We start from the raw sequence: 23,061 nt of genomic DNA, 5'->3' as shown, positions 1-23,061 counted from the left end.
CAGCAGCTTTTAACATAGTCCATCAGATGGAAATTGCTGGCGCTGTTACATGTGAGCAAGACGCTACCAGGAAAAGAGCTTCCTTCAGAAGAAACCACTGTATGCCAGAGACCTTGTAAACATGACGAACTTCTTCCATGGCTTCCTTTTCTGTAACTATTCATGACCGGTTCTCTCCTTACAGTTTGTTTTCAGCTAAGGGTAGATGAAATCAAGACAAAAAATCTCAAAGGATAAAAAGCTGTGCTCAAAGCAATCATAATTAACAGGTGTGTTAGATTAAATTATGCAGTCAACAGGAGGATGCAGTAAATAAGGTGCGAAGCCTAGGAGAGCTGTAGCCTTATTTTTAAGGTAATTCAATATTTAATACAAGGTAAAGCAAGAAGAAACCTGTTTTCCCTGATGCCACATGATAATTCCCACTGCATGCGTTACTTATTCAATCTGCCTCCCATTAAGGTGCTTTAATGCACATTCATTTCTCATACACAAAGGAAGACAGAAGTGGCAGAAATTATATGTGTCTATCCTAGAAAAGGAGCACATGCCAGACAATACTGTCTCCTCACATGAAAAATCTATGATTGGCAGAAGTGACTTTCTTATTTTTCATGACTGTTCATACAAAAAGGCGTTTCCAAGTGTTTCTGTGCTGATTTGTAGTGAAAGCGACAAACAGCACATACGAAAAACGAAAATTCCTACAGCACAGAAATTCTAATCCTCCCTATGTGACACAAAACATTTCCAAAGTAACATGCGCTAAATTAAAAACAAATACCTTTCAGTACAAATTAACTTTTCACGGGAAAAGTTACCAAATTCATTTTCAAACAACTTAGATTCTCAGGCTGCTACTTTTATGCCAGAAAGGGCTTTTCCTGACTGCTTTTATTATTTTGCATCAGTACCTGTAGCATCATCTCTACATCTTTCTAGGCCAATTGTTCGTGCATAAACAGATACGGATGTACATTGGCCTGTCATACGGTGGCAAGTTATTCGCTATGCCTGCATGCAGCTGCATAGGCTCCTCAGCAAACTTCTAAAGGTCGTTGCCAAACCCGAGAGCTAATATGTTAATAGCGAAGACTAGCATCCTCACTAACAAAATCTGAATACCACTCCACCCTTCCTATTTTATATAGTCATTGTTTATGAACATAAACAGTCCCCCAGCAGCAAGGTTCAGGGTACAGAGGAAACGCCTAAGCACTCAGCCAGAGGAATGCATGCCTCTCTCTGGTCTAGTGAACATTTCAAGGGTTTTTCTTGTGCCGTGGAAACCTGAGTAAATAAGGGAAAATAACCTGTATCTCCCACTTCATGTTGTGGGTGATTTTGCCCAGGTCATCAGCACCATCACTTCCTGTGAAGCCCATTTCTACCAGAGTGGTAGAGGTGCTCTGAAAGAGCCTGCCCTTCAGCCCCTCTGGAGACAGGCAGAAAAGCATCTGCTTTCTGGTATAAGCTACTGAGCTGATCAGTCCTGTGGCAGTTAGAGCTTTCTGAATGGCAGAGAGGTCCTGGGGAAATTTCAGATTTAAAAGTCTGTGAAATTTAGGCAAGAGTCCTTAGATTCGTAGCTTTGGACATGTATTCCAAAATTCCCCATCTACATCCACTGAAGTCCAGCTCCCTTTGTGTGAGCTCTTGAGCCACATGAAGTTTAGCAGTGTGTTTTGCTGCCTGCAGCCTGTAAAGGTATCTCCCTTTCTGTCCCATACGTAAACATGACGTCTACTTTAACAACCTGTAGACTACTTTGGATCTGACAAAAAAAATCACAAGCCATTTTTGAAAGAAAAAAAAAAAGAATTGTTTACCTTCTTGCCTGAAGATGCTAAATGAAGAGCACGACAGCTGACCTCTGGAGCACGTTCTTGTGAATACTGTATTACAAAAATCTCCCACTCTCTTCTGGTAAAGTTCAGCCTCTAACCAATTGTTAATGATAGCAGCATGTTGCAATGTAATGCAAATGCAATCAACATGAAGTTTCCTGCACAAGACTGGGAAACCTGTATCTAGCAATATGCTAATAGTATTTCTCTCAAAGCTGCCCAACAAGTTAGGCAGGCAATATCTGCTGGCAACCTCTCCTGATTGCAATGCCGAGTCGCCCTCAGCTGGAGAACTAGGCATTAACCCTGGAGATCCATGGCTGTACTGCTGTGCACAGTCCCTTTCGAATTTGGTGGGGTCTGGCCTGGATGCAGGGGTGTGCAGGGTTCATGCCAGGATTTGGAGAAGCCTTGTTTGGAACTGACTTCAGAGATAGAGCAAATGAATGGGAAACGAATGAGCTTTATGTTGCCTACAGTCATCTGTCTCTCTCACCTAAGGAGTCAGCTTTATGTGTATGGAAGGAGCTTAATTAAAGATGGGAAGAAGTATTTCCTTGAACTGTAACAGGAATCCCCAGCCAGGGGGTATTCTTTTAAATTGTTGGAGTTAAGAATAAAAGAAGGCCAGGAGTGGCTGATCACATAGGTTATGTCTCCAGCATAAAGTGAGCTGGAAGCAAAGAGATGGGAAGCATGGAGCTGCATCAGCAGTGTTTGATCTCTCCTAATCAGCACCACTGAGCTCAGGTGCAACACTGGGTTATGGCAGCTGGACTCAGGTCAAAATGAAGTCCTCTGGAGTTGTATGTGGCTTCGCAACTGTACTGGCTTTGTGTGGCAAGGTTCTGGTAGCAGGGGGGCTCCAGAGATTGCTGATGTGAGAAGCTGCCAGAAGCTTCTCCTATGTTCGACAGAGCCAATGCCAGCCAGCTCCAATCTGGAACCACCACTAGCCAAGCCTGAACCCATCAGTGATGGTGGGAGTCCTCTGTGATAATATATTTAAGAAGGGGAAAAAAGTTGCTGCACAATGGCAGCCAGAGAGAGAAGTGAGAATATGTGAGAGAAACAGCTCTGCAGACACCAAGGTCAGTGACGAAGGAGGGGAGGACGTGCTGCAGGCACTGGAGCAGAGATTCCCCTGCAGCCCATGGTGAGACAGCCGTCTCCCTGCAGCCATGAGGGGTAATGGGAGAGCAGAGATACACCTGTAACCCATGGGGGTTCATGGTTGTTGTAGTTTAAAGGCCACCACACAGCCTCTTGCTAAAGACCTTCTGGGCTGAGGCACGGACAGGGAGGGTTCACTTACCACTTATGGTCATGGGCAAGAAATAGACTTGACTTGGGAAAACACAAAAACAATTTAATTCATTAACAATAATAAAAAAAACAACAAAGTAACAAGAAATAGAACTACATCTTTAAAAAACGCACCTCTCCCCCACCCCTCCCTTCCTCCCAGGCCCACAGCGAATTCCTGATTTCTCTACCCTCTCACCCCTCTGCACCCTGCCCCGGTGGTGCAGGGGGCAAGGAATAGGGGTTGCAATCGGTCCATCACATGTTGTCTCTGCCACTCCTTCCTCCTCAGGGGAGGGTCCTCACAGTCTTCCCTGCTCCAGCGTGGGGTCCCTCCCATAGAAGAGTCCTTCACAAACTACTTCAACATGAGTCCTTCCCGTGGGGTCACAGTTTTCTCCACTAACTGCTCCAGCGTGGGTCTCTTCCACATATTCACGGCCTCCTTTGAGCACAGAGACCTCTTCCAACATGAGGTCCTCCACAGCCCCATCTCCATAAGCTGCAGGCAAGCTCTGCTCTCCATGGGCCGTACGGGGACAATGTGCGTCACCATGATCTTCACCATGGGCTGCAGGGGAATCTCTGCTCTGGCACCTCTTCCCTCTCCCTTCTCATCACTGACAGCATAGTTGTCCCCTCACATCCCGCACCTCTCCTTGCCGCAGGATTTTTCTCTGGCTCCTGAGAAGCTCCCGGCTCTCAGGCAGAGGCTGTGTTGTTTACTGGTTGATATACAAGAGGCTGGGCGGGCAGGCAGCTGGATGGACAGGCTGGCCGGGCCAGGCCCTGCCCAGGGCTGCACCGCCCACTCTATGCGCTGTGTCCCCAGTGTGTTATTCTCAGAGCCACTGACTGTTCCAGCCTGGAACTGGGGAAATCTCCAGCAGTTTCTCACAGGGTAGTGCGCCCCTCCCCTGCTACCAAACAAACTTGGAGCTGGGGCATTCTTACCCCCATTCCCCATGCCCCTGCGCTCCTCAGGGGGAGGAAGGAGAGAAAATTGGGAGTGAAGTTGAGCACAGGAAGAAGAGAGGAGTGGAGGAAAGGTAGTTTAAGATTTTGTTTTTATTTCTCATTACCCTGCTCTGATTTGATTGGCAATAAGTTAATTTCCCCAAGTTGAGTCTGTTTTTCCCGTGACTGATTCCACTGATTTATTTCACTTCCTCTGTAAGATATTCCCCCAGAACTTCCCTGACATCAGTTTAACTGCTTTGCCTCAGGAAATGTCAACGTATGTGCAAATTCTGTCTTTTCCAGGCCCTTAGGATAGTATACTCAGAGTTCAAAACCGTACTGCTTTCCCAGTGAGGCCAACTGGCTCTACATAGCATTTTTCAACTTTCAAAACCAAACTGCTCTTCCCCACAAACAACTGTTGTTACCACAAGATATTAAGATGTATCCTTCTATAAAGTGCTGGGAGCAGAAAGTGGACAATGATGGTGCAGCTGAGCAAGTGATGAGATGACTAGACACATAACACTGCAATTTGCAACTGCCTGCAAAAGCCAGCCATGGCTTGCATTTTACATCAGGGCCACCACCCATCACTGCATAGTAATGCTCTGTTGAAAGGTGAGGTGAAGCAGTTTGGCAACCTGAGCAAGTCCTCAGCTATGTTCACTTTCTCCATCGTAACCAGCGCCTTTCAGCACTTAGGTGTTCCTATACACACGCTCCCACACACGTTTTCCCATGTCCTCCCATGCAATTTCTTGCCCAAGGCCCAGAGGCCAGCATGGGTGGAACCGAACAATAGACCGTAATGGCGTTCATGCCAGAGGGAGCCTTACCAATACTTCTCCCTCACATGCTGCAAGATGGATAGGTTTCATACTGGGACTGGTAGACAGAAAAGTGAGAAATAAACCTGAGCTTTTAATGGACAAGCTACCCTGTTTATAAATGACCAATATATGGGTTCGCTTTCTGTAGACTAAAACAGCTTTGTATCTCTAACATCTGCTTGCCTTGCATAGGCTGGGACACCTGGGCATTAGTCAGGAGTTGCAAAAAGATGGGCCCCACCCTGAGGCAGTGTTTCTCTCTGCTTTCATGGGATATCCCTTCCTGGAAAAGCTATTACAAGGAACTCTCAGAGAAGATGTGCTTAAAATTCATGTGGATGTGCTAAATGCTCTGATCAGCACTTACATAGAGTGTGACCTCCATTGAATGAAGACTGGCTCCTGAACTGGAATGTTTTCAAGAACCTGAAAAAGCTGAGAGAGTCGTGCTTGAGTTTTTCTCCTTCAGGAAATCTCATTCAGGCAGAAAAAGAGGAATGGGGCAATCTGCCAGAGGTTTTCATCAGCCTAGCAGACTATAAGCAACTAGTCCATTTTGCCTACATATAGACTGCCTGTGCAGTTGCTTACTCAGTCATCAACTCCATATGCAATGCCCTGACCCACATCCTACAGGAGAACCAGTAGAAACCACAGTGATGACAGTCCTGGGTAACTCTGACCCCAGCCTCCAAAACAGATCAGAAAATGATGGGATGTGTAAATCCTTTCCCAGTCATTCAGCCATCACTGAAGTTATTGAGCTGGTAAAGATCTTTGCAGGCAATTCCTTCTCAGACAGGATGGGTGGCAAAGTAATTGCTTCAATTGTTACAAAAGTGAACACACAGACTGACGCTGGAGGTATTGCAGGCATTTGACACGGGTTTTATAGTGCTTTATTCTGAACAGTAATTAGGTAAACCAGTACTGAACATATGCAGCAGGCAGTCTTTACATAGAAATGAAACCTGATTACCATGATTCATATGGAATTTGGAGACTGGTAATTACAATGTTAATCTCACTCAAGTTGAAGTCCTTATTTCTTTCTGATGCCTCAAACATTAAGTTAATTGTATGGAGTCTCCTTAATGCTGAATCCAGAACTAGAAATGGCAGATAATCTGTGTATGAAAAGTGTGGCACTTCCAGTATTAATCCAACTGTTTGCTATACTAGAATTGTATAATGTTCTTTTTCTCAGGATATATACAACAGGGCTCCTTGTAGCTGCAGCGAACTGGTCCCCTCTTCCATGTCTGAAGGACAATCAGTTAAAAAAATCCCACGCAGCAGAGTCCAACCTCCCCAGTCTATGAACTGACATAGCTCCCATTGAAGAGTCTTCTGGGTATGCATTCTGTCCCCATGATTACTGCCTCTTGCATCCATAAGTCTCAGTGCAGGTGCTGTTTCACAGATGCAAGCCCTGACGCCAGCCTGAATTGTCTAGCTACGCTGCAGAACTTGGGCAGTGTTTCACTGGGCACTGGAACCCTGGACCACCAGAGTGCAGCCAGGTACAAGGGGAGGGCTATCACACCACATGTCCACATTTTCCCCTTCTAGGCAGTAGGCATCTGCAAAGAGTAGGACACGAGGGAGAGGGTTTGAATGTAGTAGCTCTTCCTCCCAGAGCCCCTTCCAACTCCTGGTCTATCTAAAACAAGCTCTCAGTTCACTTTGTTTTGGGAAAAAGATGTAACAGAGGAACAAAATGTACTTGGTGCTGAGGCTGGGATACTTCTCAGTAAAACACGATGTGTTCTTCACAGTGGGAATCCTTCAGCTTAACGGGATGAAACACAAGGTGATAAACAAGTTCTGCTGCATATGTAGAGTACATTGTATTACCCAACTGATATATAACCTCTTAGCTTTCCTTTCAGAGGTGTTAGTCAGGATGCCAAGCTTTACAGGAACACACACCACCATAAATGTAATTGTGCTTTTTCATAATGAATACGCTCTGCTTAAGGGGAACAGAATCGGCCTGAAAGAATCACGTGGCGAGTTTTGTTGTGCCTAAACAAAAAGATAAATGGATGGTCAGCTTTAAATTCATCTTTGTGTTGCAGAATCCGATATCCTGGTACCTCTCGGGACTCGCCACCTTGTTCATTTATTTCCAAAGAGACTTTATGAATGATCTTTGACAAAACCACACCTTTTGTCTCACACATCTCAGAGAAATCTGATGCACTCTCATTGAAGACATTTGTCATTCCCAGGCTTTCCAGAAGTGGCTTCAGGTCATAATTACCTTCCACGCTAAACTTTGGAAGAAATACATTCACTTTGGTGTTGGCCATCATGCTGGGATTGGTCCACTGTAATAATGTCTCGGGGGTGAGTGCCTTTTCCAGCTGAAGACATAAAGGAACAAAGGAAATCAATTAGCAGTTCAAGGAGAGAGAATAAAACAAAAGTCCCAAAAAAATAAAGTCCAGAAGGCAACCTTTGCTTTTGAATTCACAACTGTAGCATTCAGGGTTAACATACTCTCAGTTACATTGATGCAAGTATGATTTAATCCATAGTACAGGTCTCTGGAGCAACTCCACTGTATGTGTGTACTCTGACTACCAGTCCCTTGGAAGCTTTTGATAGGCCATCACCTCAACAACCATATGAAAGAACCTGAGAAAGCCAGTCCCTACCCAGGTACACCCAGCCAACAGAAAGATCCAAAAGTCGTTGATTCTTGACCCTACAGAGTAATGAAATTGCTGGTATTTGGGACAGAAAAAGCCTCCAAATCCAGAGCCTGATCTCAATCAAACATGCAGCTGTTTGATCAGTTTTTTAAAAACTCAGAAGTGAGGCGCCAGAATTTGGGTCCACAACAACTTGGTATCAGGAAAGACCTCACTTGCATTTTAAGATAAGTGTGTTCTTTTGTGGGTAATTTACTCCTACATATAAAAGTACCTTACAGCTGCAAAGGCAGAGTCCTCCTGCCTTTAAAATTTATGGCCAGTTGTAGCGAACTACAAAGGAGACTTGCATGATCATCTGTCTCTTAATCCTTAAACTTTGAAGAGATGTAAAAATATGTTCTAAAATTTTCATAGAGAAATTAAACAAGAAATAGTTGTTCTTTAGGAAATGCCTTATTCCTTTTCAAATTTTTGTGCAATTGTAATAAAAAATGGCTCATTTTCAGGCATCTCTGCTCAAAACTAAAACTTAGAGAAGTGTAAAACCTTAGTAGAATAAATAATGGATACACGTCAACTGAAAAAAATTAGGACATCAAAGTAAATAATGTCAGCACTATTGAGTACCCAGTAAGTATGACTTTAAGCACCTTTCTATAGAAAGAACAAAAATCTTAAGATGAAAATTATTTTTTGGGTCCTGATTTCCAAATTGATGCAGATTCCCAAAGTTCATCATGGGCACCTTCTACACTTTACACTGACTTCTGTGCACACGCTATCTAACAAAGTCTTGTTCACAACCTCACGCTTGGCCACAGTGGAAACAATGAAATCACAAGTATGAGATCGTGACGAGAGAAGCAGGATGAGAAGGTAAATTCACAGGAAACTTATTTTTTGTTTCCTTCTATATAGTGTCTAAATAAAAAAAAACCTCCCATAAGCGTATGGCATTATAACCAGGCTGTTTCCAAGCTCACCTGCTCCAAGCCAGTGGTCTCATCTTCAATCTCTTTGGGCAGCAGAATGAGCATGCTTATATGTTTGTTAAGGCATGGAAGCTCAAGGATAGCAACATTTAATTCTTTTACATAGCCCAGGCAAAAAGTAGCTTCCAGATTCATCATTTGCACTGGTTTAGTTTCAGTCTGCAAAACACAGAGGAACCAATATAGCATTCTTTTTAATTCACAAATAAGATGGCAAGAGAGAAGAGTTTTGTAAGCTTGCATGGAAGTGGTACATTGAGTTACCATCAGAGAACTTGTTGGCTTCTATAGGTAATGAAACCAGCTGTAAGAGACCCTGTTGGCTTTTTACAGTAGGCAGCTTTGCCAAGAAAAGTGGAACAGAATTCTACTTCATACAACAGCAACATATTGGGGATGCGCCTTAAGAGATAATTTTACCTAATATCAGTGGCCCTTCATGCCTGTTTCACCGAGTGCTACAAACTATACTGTCCACCAGGCATCGTAATGCCAGTAAGAGTCAAGCACTGAGCACATCTCAACAGTGAATGTCAATCTGTTCATACAAATAATTGATATTTTGGTTCAGGAGCTGAAACAGAATAAGAAGAAATTTCAGGCTTACCTAAAACCCTATGTCTTTGCTTTTCACGAATGAAAGAAAACAAACAAACAAACAAACTCTGTCTCATAGGGAAAACTAACAAAATGTTCTGTTCACCTGGAAACTAATTTAAAATTCAAATTCAGTAGAAAAATGTTACTTAAGGAAAAAAAAATTGAGAAGTTTCCCTTAAAAATTTTACTGTTGGTTGTATAATTTTAAAAACTTTTGTAGCTGAAACTGCTGGCTGATGTTGTAATTTATGAATATTTTCAGTGAACCTAAAACTTCATCTTTTCTCATGCACATATACATATCTATCTATATGTTTGTTATATATTTGGAGTATAATCTCTTTATCTCACAAATGTTGCCCAGCTTTATATCTCGGCTTAAAGTTGACTGTCTAATGACAATATTGATCACTGGTCACAGATTCCTGAAGGCAACAGCCATGGGTGCTGCACCCACTTGGACCTGGTGCCTAGCCTGGGCTTGATACACAGAGGGCTGCAGTCCTGAGCCCGACTGCAAAGAGGGAGATTGATGGGGTGTCATCCCTGAAGAGGAAAGCAGAGGGCCAGGCACCTAAGGGGTATAGAAAGAGACCCCACGGGCGTAGATGTTTCACAGGCTCTGTGACCAGGGGAAATGCAATGTTTTGTGCTTCACCCCTGCTGGTTTTGGGATGCAGCCTCTGGTACAGGCTGCAGTCTCTTGGAAGAAGCTACCCATGGGAATGTGGACCTCCTTGTAGGCAACGGCTGCTTCTGATCACTTGTACTCAGTTCCTGTTGTCTAAATATACTGCCAGGACAGTCTTTTCACACTGGGCCTTTGAAAGATAGAGGTGAATGCAGCAGCAAAGTTTTGAAACAACATAACAAGCACACAGGTTTAGGGACCCTTGCAAGAGCAAATAGGTTTAGATAGAGTCTAAGAATGCCATGGTAATAATAAACGTTTCTCATTTTCTCTTGTTGGGATTTCCTTAGATCAAAGTTTGCATTTGCTTGAGTGGAAACAGTACTCTATTTTTTCAGAACATACCTTGTTGACTTTAAAAGGACATTCTTTGACCTCTGCCTCTGGGAACTTCTTCATCCAGTTTGTGACAAAATAAGCTGCATTAACTAGGAGGATCTGAGTCTGGTCACTTACACTATCCTCATTCAAAATATTCTCCATTTTGCCTGTTAACAGGTTTAAGACGGTTGTTATTACAACAATACATTATCAATTATCAGTTGCTTCAACTGAATATGGAAATATTTCACTGAATTAAAAAATCTGTGTCCTGCACCTCATAGATAAAAGATTTAAGTTCTGATGGAAAATTCCAAAAAGAAGCACTTACTTAAAATTGCAGCTTGATGTTTGAAATGTGTTTTGAGATCAAGGCAGATCTTCAAAGACATGTTTTCTTGGCTTATATAGCATGGAATCAAAAATATGTGTACTGCTTTTGTTCAGTACCTTAAAGAAGGTACTGAACTTTCAGTGAAATTCAACAGGTGTAAGCAAAAAAGCATTTGTCATTTGGAGAGCAAGACTCAAAGGGAAGTTCTAGGTTAGCAACTACTCATTTGTAGACTGACACATGACAATAAAATAACCAGAATAACAAAAAATGCTGCTCTGATTACAGTTCATAATACTGTTACAGACTTCAAAAGGAACATGCAGTTGTTGTCCCCTCCCTCACTCTGCTTTAGACCTGTTCAAGCACTTCCGTAAAAGATACTGAATTCAGAGCACTGGGGAGGCAAGTCCTGCCTTCATGCACTAATTGCACAGGCAGGGCAAGGTGCTTCCCCATGGACACCTGTGCCAGCCTGGGAAGGACCAGACTCACGCACCCATGTTCTCATATTTGTACCACATGAGGGCAAGAGGCAGCAACTGATGCCAGTTACCCCTCCACGGGCTGCAGACAGGCTCTGTGATGGGTGCTGCATGATCCCGTGGGCCAGGGCAGGGCTCCTGCCCGCCCCAAGCTGGGCAGGCTCTGCCCAGGGACCCTCATGGTCACTGATGTGCACCTCCTGTGACTCGGTGACCCAGTGGCTGGTGGCTCAGTGGTACAGAACGAAAAGTGCCCACAGCCGCATTTCCACAGGAAGGCAAATAGGAGACGCACATCTGCTTGTGGTACCCGTGCTGGCAAAAGCAGCTGAGCTGAGCTCAGCTAAGCTATTAATTAACAGACTGGAATTCAGAGTTCAGCAAGTATTTCCCATTACAATAAAACTTTAAAAAGAAACCACGGCCTGGGTTTGATGTATTGATGTCAGATGTTTGTAGAGCACCACAGCCAGGAGCTGTCGTTCTCCCAAACTGTCCTGCTGCCGTCATATGTGAGCAGCTTTCCCCAAGGCTAAGGCAAGGTCAGTCTCACATTTCCACCATTAAAAATGCCGCAGCAGTAAAGTTAGCGATTTCAAAACAGGCTGAGGTTGCTAATCCTCATGAATCCAAATAATAGGTCTAGTCCCATTGCTTTCACTATGCATTTACTTATAAAAGCACTAGTAGAGGTGTCATGAGGACAAAGATCTCTTTCATCAGAGGCAAACAGCATCCCCAAGGTTAAGCTGTACTCACCATCAGTTAGATCTGAAAGAGACTTGTTGATCTTCTGCCGGGTTTCCTCAGTTTTTTCTTTGAACTCCACTAATTCTAGTTCAGATGGAAAAGGCCTCTTTGTGGAGTTGACGAAGTCCTGAAAGACACAAGGTGCCAAAGTCATCCTTGGTTAAATGCCACCCACTCAATGGCTCTTTACACAGCCTGCAACACCAGCATCCTGAGCTTCACCACAGGGTAGTTGGGGAGCTTATTATGATGGACAGCTATTAAATAACACCAGGTGACAACCAGGATGCACAGCTGCATTCGGCACATCGCTCCCATGGTTGTCTTCCATGCAGTGGTGTTACATCAGCAGCTAAAGAAACTCTGGTACTGCAGGAGTGATCACGCTGCCAGAGTTAGAAAGGATAAACAACCCTCAGTCCAGGCCTGGATAACAGAGAGGACTGAGATGAAGGCCACAGGCTGCTCGCATCATGTCTGTTCTCTCTGGATGAGACATTTATTGCTATGGATGGGTACTGGCCTTTGCTGTAGCAGAGGCTTAACAGCAGGCACTCTGACTATAGCTCATTTAACCATGTTGAGTTTTCTGAAACTTCAGTTTTAGGCTGATGTTGTCGTTGCTTGGGGCCCTATTCAAAGGCAACTTTGGGAAACAAAAAACCCACAACATTTTTCTCAGTTATTTGCAAGGTCTATATGTTATAAGGCCAAACAACACCTTCCTCACTTGCATTGTTTCAATAGACAGGCTTCTGCCTCCTCAGACAGATTAAGAAAATTACAGTTTATGCAGTAATTACTTGGGTGTGTGAACTGGACACACACTTGCATTGCCAACTTTTTTTAAAACTCCTTTTCCTTCATACTGACAATGCAAAGACCTTGATGTGGCATAGAAGCTATGTTGCATTCAAAACCTACTGAGCCTACTGACCTAAAGCATATTAATGAAAGAATTAGAAGTGTTGTAATAGTTGCATAGCATGGGGTCAAGCAGCACACTCATCCTTCTACAAACTTTTATGGCAGCAGAGAATGTTATGCTGTTCATCATCTAAGTCTAGTCAAGTAACAGCCACAAGTGAGAGAATTTATTTCAAATAACATTGCAGTCTGACACTGTAACCCGTCAACATGCTGGGCAAGCAATTCATAGCACCAGGGCTTTTCTGCACTACTTACTGTGGTAGGATTAAGAGACTTGTCTACAAAGAGCCGTTTGACCATTTTCAGTGCAAAGAAAGAGCTGAGTTTGGAAACATCTGAAGTTACTGTTTGAAACCCAAAAGAGACGTCTTTGACATCTTGTAAATGGAGTACCTGTTAAATGAACATAATAAAATAATAAGCATCTTTATTATTATTATTACCTAAACATTCATAATAGCTTAGCAAAAAATAATGCTAGTTTGTGACCAGAGCTGTGGCTTTTCATATTTAAGCTAACAACACAGCCTCTTGCTGTTGTTACTCAAAAAACTTTTATTTATTTGGCATCCTCACATAAATCTGAGAACCTGATTCTACCAGAACTTTAACCAAACGCATTTATTTCCTGTGAGCAGTCCAAATAAATCAACAGAGCTGTTTATGCTGGTGATGTGGCTTGGTCGATTAAAACTCTGTAGTTTGGAGTCATAATGTTTTCACCAAACTTACATTCCTGTCCAAAAACCTGGAAATTTAAGCCAGACAAATGAGGGTCCCAGTTAGTCTCCATTCTAGAAGTGGGTTACACCTTTAAAAATGTTTAACAGATCATCAGCTTTTCTGATTGCTGTGACTGATATATGACATCACGTGATATTTCAGCAAAAATCGATCAGATAACTCTGTCTGGTTTGGCAGGCAAAGTACGAGCTGGAGGCAGGGCTGCTGACCCATGCCTGGCCAGCTCCCAGCTCCTGGGAATAACAAGTCCAGTTCTAGGAAGTGGTGGCATGACCTAAAACTTGCTGCTTTTGGGCACCAGAGGTGAGAGATTACTGCTGGTTTTGTTTGAAAATAACCCTGTAAATATGAATTGAACTTCTAATGACTACTTATTATAGGGTCTTTGATGGTGGCTGTTTCATGACAGGCAGCCTGCCCAACGCTCCTCACCTGTCTGAAATTCCTGCATGAGGCACAGCAGATGCTAGCGGCTTTCTTTCCCTTTATCTCTCACTCCTGCTCCTTCTCCCTGAACACATCCTGTCTTCACAGGCACAACAATTTGCTGCTCTGCCTTAGCCACCTCACTGTGTCTTCCCATCTCCTTGGTCAGTGGGAGCAGAAGGAAAGGACACAGCAAGGACACATGTCCTGCTGTCCCAAGGACACAGCAACAGCACATATCTCATAGCCAAACCCCATGGGCATTTCCTCAGAAACAACTTTCTCAACTTATTTCCTTTTCCTCCAACACTTTTACTTCTTAGTACGCTAAGCACAGAAAGATTCTGTGCCTGGAAACTACGTGTGGGGAGAAAGCTGTGCTGCTGCAACTGCACTACCTGGGAGAGCTTTGAGCACGAGTTTGTTGACTGATATTGCAGAGTCAGACTGCCAGACTGGCTGCTTTTGTATCTAGCATTTAATACCCAAGAATTAAGTCAGGGGCAGGCAGAAGCTAGAACAGAGATGGAAAATACAAGATATTACATTTAAAAACATACCAAGTTCTCCTTATCATAGTCAGCACTTTTCATATACCAATTGAGAAATATAAAACAAACACGCTTGTGCAACAGAACTCCATTTGTGGATGTCTACATTAACTTATTATGGGATGGCTCAAAGCAAATTGCAGACAGAAGTGAAAATTAAATTAAGCACAGGTTAATATTTTGAACTCTCCTATTAGAAATACAACACTCAAATTTTGAAATGGTGAGGAAGCTGCAGGCATAATTTAAATTTAAAAAAAAATCTAGAGTTAATTTTTTTTATATTTTTTAAAAATAGTTCTGTTTGGAAAAATCTGCAGTGCCTGGAAGATCTTCATGGATATATTGCTGGGCAGCACTGCGAATAGCACAAGACTCATTTTAATCTGTGGCGTGAGTGGGGGCACAGGAGGCTGTGCTCGTGGGTACCTTCGGAGAACGAGGAAGTACAGGGAGGAATTTCCAAATGAGGGAAAATGTATCAAAATATGCAGAGCATCCCTCAGAGCCAGGTGATAATCAGCATATAAACGCACACTGAATTTGCTTCTCATTCACCTTTAGGTAACTGCAGAAACCGTGGCCACCCTCACTGGGATAAAAAGGAACTATTCAAGTCTCTGCTCACATGGAGGCAACAAAAGAGGCTGCAAGGCTGCCTCTCTGTGCCACAGAGCTTGATAAACTGACTGCATCATGACTGCCATGCTGCATCATGGTATTGGAAACCCCTTCAACACCATGAGCTGCTGGTAAGGAGAAACATCATTGAAGTTGTGCCCTCTGCTACTGCATCCACCTCCTCTTAGCAGGCAAAGGCAAAGTGTGAGTGCTGCTAAGCATACTTGTTGCTGACACATAATGGCAAAATTACTTCCAATTCTATAAAGCTTAGGCATGCTTGAATAATCAAAAAACAATTATCCAGAAAATGCAGTGATCTTAACTGTGACTTGCAGCCACAATCAACACTACACTAAAAGAAGACAAGGCTTTAATGGAAATGCTGAGGGCTCTGCCATGTGCCCTTCCACCTTGTATGCATTTGAGAAAGCTTTTTCTTTATGCCAGATTTTCGACCTCTTTTGCTCTTACTCTTTCCATGGAGCATGGAATTGTTCAAGAATTTTGCATGGATGGTTTGCATCCTAGCTTACAAGGGAACCACAGGTCCAGTAGAATATTAAGAATAAATAAGAAAGCTGCCTCCAACAGCCACAGAATTTTGCAGCAACAGAACAAGATGCTGACAGCTTACCTGTTTCATTTGGTCTGCCGTATCACCTCTTGTAGCTTTATATGCCAGAGCCAGAGATGTTGAGATACACAGTGGGGCAAAAATAATATTAGCTGTTTTGTCCTTCTCGCACAGTTTTTTGAACATATCAACTGCAAAGGCAGTGTTTGCTAGTTGCAGAGCATCCATTGTCATCCTGAAACAAAAAGGGAAAAGAGAGATGACTCGGAGTGTAATCCCAGCTCGGGGCTAGGTCAGAGCACTGAAAGAGGCTGGACACCACTACGGAGACTGTGCAGCTTGAACCTTCAGGGAGAGGAGAGGAGGGCCTGGCCGAGCCCACTCAGCTTCAGAGCACACCGGCAGCTCCTGAGGAGCAGGGAAGGTCTCATCCATGTCCAATCAAGGAAATTAGAGTGGTTCAGTAACAGACATCATCTTCAAGTGACAGCTGGCAATGCCACGTGTCACACTGAGCCAGCATTACCAGAAGCACTTGGGAAAACCTGGGTAGGTCAAGGTGACCTGGGCATATTGAGTCAAATTGGATCACACATGAATTTAATCTGTTTTTAATTGATACTTTTAAAATTTGCCAACTTAGAAGGTACTTTGCCTATGCTCTGGGCTCTCCTGGCTCTCAGACAGGCCTTTAATAATTAGTCTCATAATCTTTCCTGTCTCTTCCTTCATGGCTAATTGTTCATTAAAGCTTTAGCTTTGGTACATGTCCTTCCTTTAAGGGATGATTCCCCATTCTCCCTAGCCTTGTTAGACGTCTCCAGAAAGCTGTCTGGTCCTGTAGGTTGAGATTGTCCTAGGAACTTAAAGGAGGCCTCCCAGGTAAATACTTCTGTGTGCCCACTCATCACTTACACTGTTTTAACTGCAACTACCCTTTCCCTAGGTCTCCTTAATAACTGCAATTGCCACAGGGCTGTTAGGTAATCTGTGCAGTCAGGAATGGGGCGGGTGGTGCCCAAGGGACAGTTGCTGCAGTCCATGCTCTGGGATCTTCCAGACTGCTTTCACATACCTGAAATTGCACTTTGGTAGAAGCATGTTTGTGTAGATTCAAGCTAACAAGGCAGAAGCACAGAATTTCAGTCCATAGGACAAGTCTGGCAAGCACACAGAAGATGACCCCCTTGGCATAGTGAATTTGACACTACTCTGCCCCCAGTATCATGTATCCCTAAAAAAAAGGCAATATGTTAAAACTGGTGTTGAACAGCTCCATCAAAGCTATTGACAGAGGCAGAAAGGAAATGGAAAAGATGAATATTAGGAGAGACTTCAAAAGGCGTAAGATTTCACACAAAATCTAAGAGGTATCTCCAGCTTTTGCTTTCTCCAGGAAAAAAGGCAAAATAGTGGAAATCAAGTATGATGTGGAAGGGTGATTTAAAAAGGTGTGTTCTTATGCAGACATATACCTATCTGCATTTTAATTTCAAGCTCCAACACTGAAGATCTAGGGGTCCTATTTTACCCTATTATGAAAGTCAGTTATGTCTTACATTGGTAGGAGGTTTGCTAGTCTTTTGAGAAACACTTTAAAGACAGGGATTTCTCTCCAGTAACGGACTGCTTCCTACTGCAGTCTCAAACATTTCCTTACCTAGTTCATATCATTTGCATCCTAGCCAGGAAAGATCACACTAAGAGAGAGCACCAAGGTACGAGAAGACAGAAAGGGGAAGAGGGAACATATGGGCAGGGAACTGTCTCCATCCAGGTTCCTTTCTCGACCACTCACTCTCATTCTGGTTTGGGAAGGCATTTTGAATGAGAACAAACTCCTGTTTGAGTGCATGTGTCATTCTGCTCAAACTTCTGACTTTGCTGAACATCTGACACCACTGTACAAAAACACTGTGGAGCAGCTGTGGTACTTGACAGTAGTGAATTTCTTCAAAATAATCTGTGGTATTTACACATTTTTATGGGAGCAACAGAATGGGTGCATAATTTGCCTGTGACACAGTAAAGAAAACACTTTGATTTACTCATAAAGCCTGTTTGATTAGAGAAGGCCTTTTACAAAATAAATGTCTTTTTTTTTTTTTAATTTTAATTAACTTACACATGTTCCTGGATCAGTTGGGTAAGGCAACTGGTTTATTTGGCAACTGGTGTGTTTGGGGCTAAAAGATGCTGTATAAGAGGTTACAGAAATGCATTGTGCAATCTAATTAAGGAAAAAAAAAAAAGATACTGGCATAAACCCAAGGATTTTTAAATCCATGTTTGAAAAGCACACCTAACCAGCACTGCACAAAAAGTTCTTAGTGTTAGTATTAGCAACAAACTGTTTACTAACAAATCCACTATTAAAAAATAAAATTGTCTTGAAGAGGGGAAACATTAAATATTTATCACTGGAGAAAGTTACCTCCACATAAAATTATAGAGGAGTATGCTTTGCAACACCTAGAGTCTTTGCCAGACCCTGAATTCAGAATGGGCCTGGCCCATCTTCCAGTATCCCGGCAGTGCCCAGCAGCTGCTTGGCAAAGAGAGGTCGTCCATGTGGGATCCCATTTCACAGAGTCAGCAGGCATCGAGCTGATGTCAGAGTGAGGTTCAGGAAACATCTCAGAGATCTTATGGGTGTAAAGGGAGAACCAAGTGCCAGCCCAGCACTGCAACCATCTATCTTATTTACACAGTCACGATTTCTCATGCATCAAAGCAACTAATTACCAGAAAAGTCAAACTTGCCAGAAACCACGGGCTCACTGCACATATTAAAGGAGGAGAGCTTTGAGCAGAACAGTGGCAAAAGACAGTTAAAACAAATTTGAAGGACTGAGACTGCCGATGAGGGAGTAACTTGGAACAACAGAGGCAAAGGAACAAATGTAAAATAATCTATCCTTTAAAATGCCTCTCTGCAGTTGCTCATCCCAGACGTGCACCTTTGTGCCTGTGCATGACTTAAATCAACTCCCTTGCACAGGCTTCCTATCTTTCCCATTCACTCAACCATTCACACATGAACACACAGTATGTATGTATACCTTGTCTCCCCCTCTTTCCTTCTCTCCCCTCCTCTTCATCCCCCCAGTTAAAATGTGAAGATTTGGGCAGGTACAAACTTCCCAGGCATTTTTTACTGAGGAGCTGGTGGAAAATTACCCAAGGAACCAAAAATGTGTAATTTGACACTTATAATCCTCAAGAAGACAAACAATATGGAGAATCTCACAATGCAGAATGAGGCATGCGGTTTACCTGAAAACAGTTTTATTTGCTAGTAGGGTAGAATACCATTCTTCAATGCTGACAGCCTGATATTATTCTATTTAGGCCTCTGGATCTTCCTTACAGGCTAAAAATCAATATGCAATTGTAACCACTTAAAAAATACTTCTTGTTTCTTTCTGGCTTAATATTGCAAATGCTATGCTGTCATTCTAACATTAGTATTTTCGGCTATATTGGCAAACCTAGGGCGACTTTAAGATGCGTATGTGCTACCTGTGTTTCATTTACTTGGGTTGCATGAGATTCAGAATAAGAAAATAAAATAGGAAATTTTGCAAAATTGAATTAAACTCTTCTTCCTTATACCAGTGAAAAGCTGTACCATGGCTTAAAAACTCTTATTTTCTGACCTTGTTAGTAACTCTGATACTCATGACGGTCATTCTTGAAAATGAATATTACAAAATCTTAAATCTTGTTAAAGCCTTGAGTGTCCCAAGCCTTGTGAGTCCATTAAAGCCCGTTCCAGTCAAGTGAGCAGGGCTGAGGCTCCCATCAAGAGGAAAGCCTATTAGCTGCCCATTAGGAGTCTTAGAAATCAGTCCCAGCTCCTGAGTCAGTAATCACAGGGAACCCTCAATCAGGGAGGAGTCAAAAAACTGAAAATGAAATTTTAAAAAGGCCTGCTGCGTGGATTCTTCCCGAGTCCCTCCTTTCCCGGGAAAGCGCTATGTCAGCATTTCCAGAGAGGCCCGCGGCACTGGGGCATGTTCTAAGCACAGGTAGCTTGTGATCCACCCATCTCTGCTTAAAACTGTGACTCTGCCACAGCATTATAGAAACATTTTCAAATACAGAAGGGAGCTGAAAAGCTCCTGAACTAGTTTAGAAAAACCTGATTTAAGCTTGTTTATTGGTATAAGATGCCATTTTTGCTTAGTCAGTCTTGAATGCAACAGCAAAAACAAAAGCAAAACAAAAAAAACAACAGAGAGGCATTGTTTACTATTCACTTACTAAGAGAAAACCTAAACATAGCTTATCTTTTAAAAATATAATCAGGGGAATAGCAATGTCTGTGTGGAAATGTCTGACAAGTCAATTTAGCTATACGGTAGGGATAATCTGATAAAGCAGAACAAGTATTTATTTAATTCTTGTCTCGGTTAAGCAGTCCTTCTAGGAGAAGACACCTGCGGCAGATAAAGCGTGGACAGTGCTGGCCATTCCGTGCTGGGGGCCATGTATTGGATTTATAGCTTAGGAGCTGTGAGTGCCAGTGCTGTAGTCTCTCCAGTTCAAACAACTCCCACGGAGAGAATACATTATATGAAATAAACCACACGCATGTTTCACGAGTGAGGCATTAATTTTTGAAACTAGCTCAAGCATTTAACATGACCCCACTTCAGCTCTTACTCAGCAAACACAAACTATAAAGGAAATAAAAGACTTGCGTGAGACTTTTCTTCTTACTTTTACACAAATGACAACTCTCCACCTGGCAGACTACCTGTCTATGCAACAATGACACAATGTCCTCTGAACAGGTATTTCTCTGAGGGACGCAAAACATCAGACTGATGTGGGACCAAAGCACCTCTTATGATTGGGGAAAAAGCACTTCAGCAATATAGCTGGGAAAGTCACACGGGGAAGGTAAAGAAAGAAATGAGCCACACGATATGCTTTGTTGAACCTCAATAGCCAGTGAATTCTTCAAACTAAATAGTCACACTGAAAACAAAATGGTAATTACTGGACCTAGGTTCCTGCCCTTCCCTTTAAACAAGCATGGATTAGTCACTTGACGAGTAAGTCAAAGCAAACAGTGTAGCATGTACACACCTTTGCAGAAAATGCAAGGAAATGCACCTCTGTAACAGACTTACAAAACAGACTAAATCCTACTCTGACACAGCCAGCATTTTCACGGCATCATACACAACCTGCTTTTTCTGATATGCGGAAAGCCATTTGCAATAAACCACAGGAAGTATAAATATTTTAAAAATTCCTAATGCCCCTGCTGTCTCACCTGACAGATCCTATTCACCACTTCCAATTACTCTATTCAGAGGGCAGAAGGATAGCATGGCAAATGCAGCAGTTTTGGGATGAAACCAAAACATGTCTGTTTGGGAAGGCTTTTTTGCTCCCTTAATTCCGCATTATATATTTTTTCACAAATTTCCTTATCCCACTCTCTCTACACGATTATGCTTCATAATGAAGATTTCTTAACTGTTAGTTAGGCATTAATTAAAGTACCAGAGGAAGGCAAAAAGCTGTACTTACTTTGAAAGGCTATAATCCCAGGAAACGAATCAATGAAATGGGTACAGCACGAAGAACCAGCTACCTGTGGTGAAACCCTGCCGAGCAGGAGACTCTGTTAGCTTGCCTGCTCATTGACACCACTCCCACTTTCCCAACCTTAATTTGTGCACACACATACTCCCTCTCACTCTTGCTTTTTTTTTTTTTTTTCCCCTTAATCAGTCTTCATGGCAACTCCTACACTGGAGGAACAAAATGATTCACACCAGAGTTGTCTTTGCCTGCCCAGCTACTGAAGACAACAACAAGCTCCAGCAGGAAAGAGCAGCCTTTGTGCGTTGCCTTTAGCAAGCGCAGTACAAAAGGCACCAGACAAGAATGAATGAAGACAACGAAGGAGAGAATACAGGAGTGGATGAGCAATTAAAAGACCTTCTCAGCAACACTAGCACTCCAAGTTACATTGGAAATGCCGCTATTTGCAGAAAAATTGCAATTGTAAAAAAGCACCCAGGAAGACAACCAAAACATATAGGAGTGGGTGGCTGGGCACTTTGCATCTCTATATGCATTAAGCCAGTGTCTTAACTCTGTCTTTGTAAAGAGCATATGCATGCATTTGGTTACCTTAAAAGCCCAAGCCCAGACTGGAGTTCATGCTCATGGAAAAATATCTGCCCTTCTTGTTGCTTTACAGGGAGAGGTTCCTCCCAGAGCCAGCCAGGGCCTCTGCAGGGAGCAGCTTTCCCTGCTGCTAGCTGTCCCCAGAGGGCAATAGAAAGTCCCATCCCTCAACCTCCAGGTTGGGGACCACTGGGTTCATGTCCTACAATCCACATTACTACTGATGAACATGATAGGGGTGGGAGAAGAAAGTGAGAAGGAGAGGTGATGGTGCAGCCTACCATTTCTATTTTTATTTGAAAGGCTCATGCAGTCCTTAGCGAGGAAGAGGTGGCCCACCCCTGTTCCACACTGTTCCCTGATCAGGCAGCCGAGCTGCCCACAGCAGGGAACACAAGCAACTACTCCATGCCTACACTTCAGTCCCCAGGAGGAACCAGTATGCCACACCACAGGCAGGGCTCAGTCTCACACCTCAGTGACCCCCAATAGCCCTGCATACTTTTAGGCTACCAGAGTGCTACAAAAAGAGGTAGATCCAAGATCACTGAGTTTGCTTTCAGGTTTGCAGTGCTGGTGTGCCCAGCTGCCCAAATGAAAGGGCTAGGAACCCAAAGGATGTGTTTTCACAGACATGGTGCCTCCTTGGTGACAGTGTGAACTGGGGAGCTGTTATCTCCTTCTGGAACAACATGTTCCTGTTTTGCTTTGAGCATAAATCACGTCACAGCATCCTGAACAGATCCAACGCATGTTTCCTTCCAAAGGCTCCTAAGATCTTATTACCCAAAGGAAATTATATTTTAATTTCTGCAGTGATGCAGATGGGGTTCACCTTCCATCATTTACCAGACAGCAAATTTAAAATTTGTATGCTTTGCCGCAGGTGAATTCATAACAAAGAGAGGGTGTGGATATGTTTAAGTGATCAAAATAAGATATAGGCCAGCTGGCTAAACTGTGCCATCTGGGCCATTATTATTACGTATCTAATTATGCCTTCTGTAAGACAAATTTTGATGAAAATCCACAATAATGTTGGCTGCCAGGCTCTTATCAGATGTCTGCAGGTAATCTAATGCCAAACATTGCCGTCTCTGTAGGAGCAAACCTTCCTTTAGACACAGGTCTACCAAGCAGGGTCACTGTGAAGTGGCTCAGGACCTTCTGGATAAGCTGCAGGGAGAGGGGCAACAGCCAGGCTGCCTTGACAGACACAGCACAGCTCAGCAGATCCATTTCCCTGCTGGTGATCCATGGTAAATCCAGATATAAGTA

At 43.0% G+C, this 23,061-nt stretch overlaps 1 protein-coding gene across 1 annotated transcript; it reads right to left on the bottom strand.

Annotated features, from left to right (window-relative positions):
- Positions 1–6,921: 6,921 nt before the first annotated feature.
- Positions 6,922–21,312, bottom strand: SERPINB5 (serpin peptidase inhibitor, clade B (ovalbumin), member 5). Its single transcript, XM_010074106.1, has 7 exons — positions 21,178–21,312; positions 15,691–15,865; positions 12,967–13,104; positions 11,791–11,908; positions 10,237–10,379; positions 8,592–8,759; positions 6,922–7,314 (listed from the first exon to the last, which is right to left on the bottom strand). Exons 2-7 carry the CDS (start codon positions 15,862–15,864, stop codon positions 6,922–6,924), a joined length of 1,134 nt encoding a protein of 377 aa, XP_010072408.1. The 5' UTR covers position 15,865; positions 21,178–21,312.
- Positions 21,313–23,061: the final 1,749 nt, after the last annotated feature.

Source organism: Pterocles gutturalis, unplaced genomic scaffold (assembly GCF_000699245.1).
Source record: "Pterocles gutturalis isolate BGI_N339 unplaced genomic scaffold, ASM69924v1 scaffold6427, whole genome shotgun sequence".
Classification (NCBI taxonomy): Eukaryota; Metazoa; Chordata; class Aves; order Pterocliformes; family Pteroclidae; genus Pterocles; species Pterocles gutturalis.
Note: the sequence above shows the minus strand (reverse complement) of the source record. Positions and strands in the feature narration are given on the sequence as shown.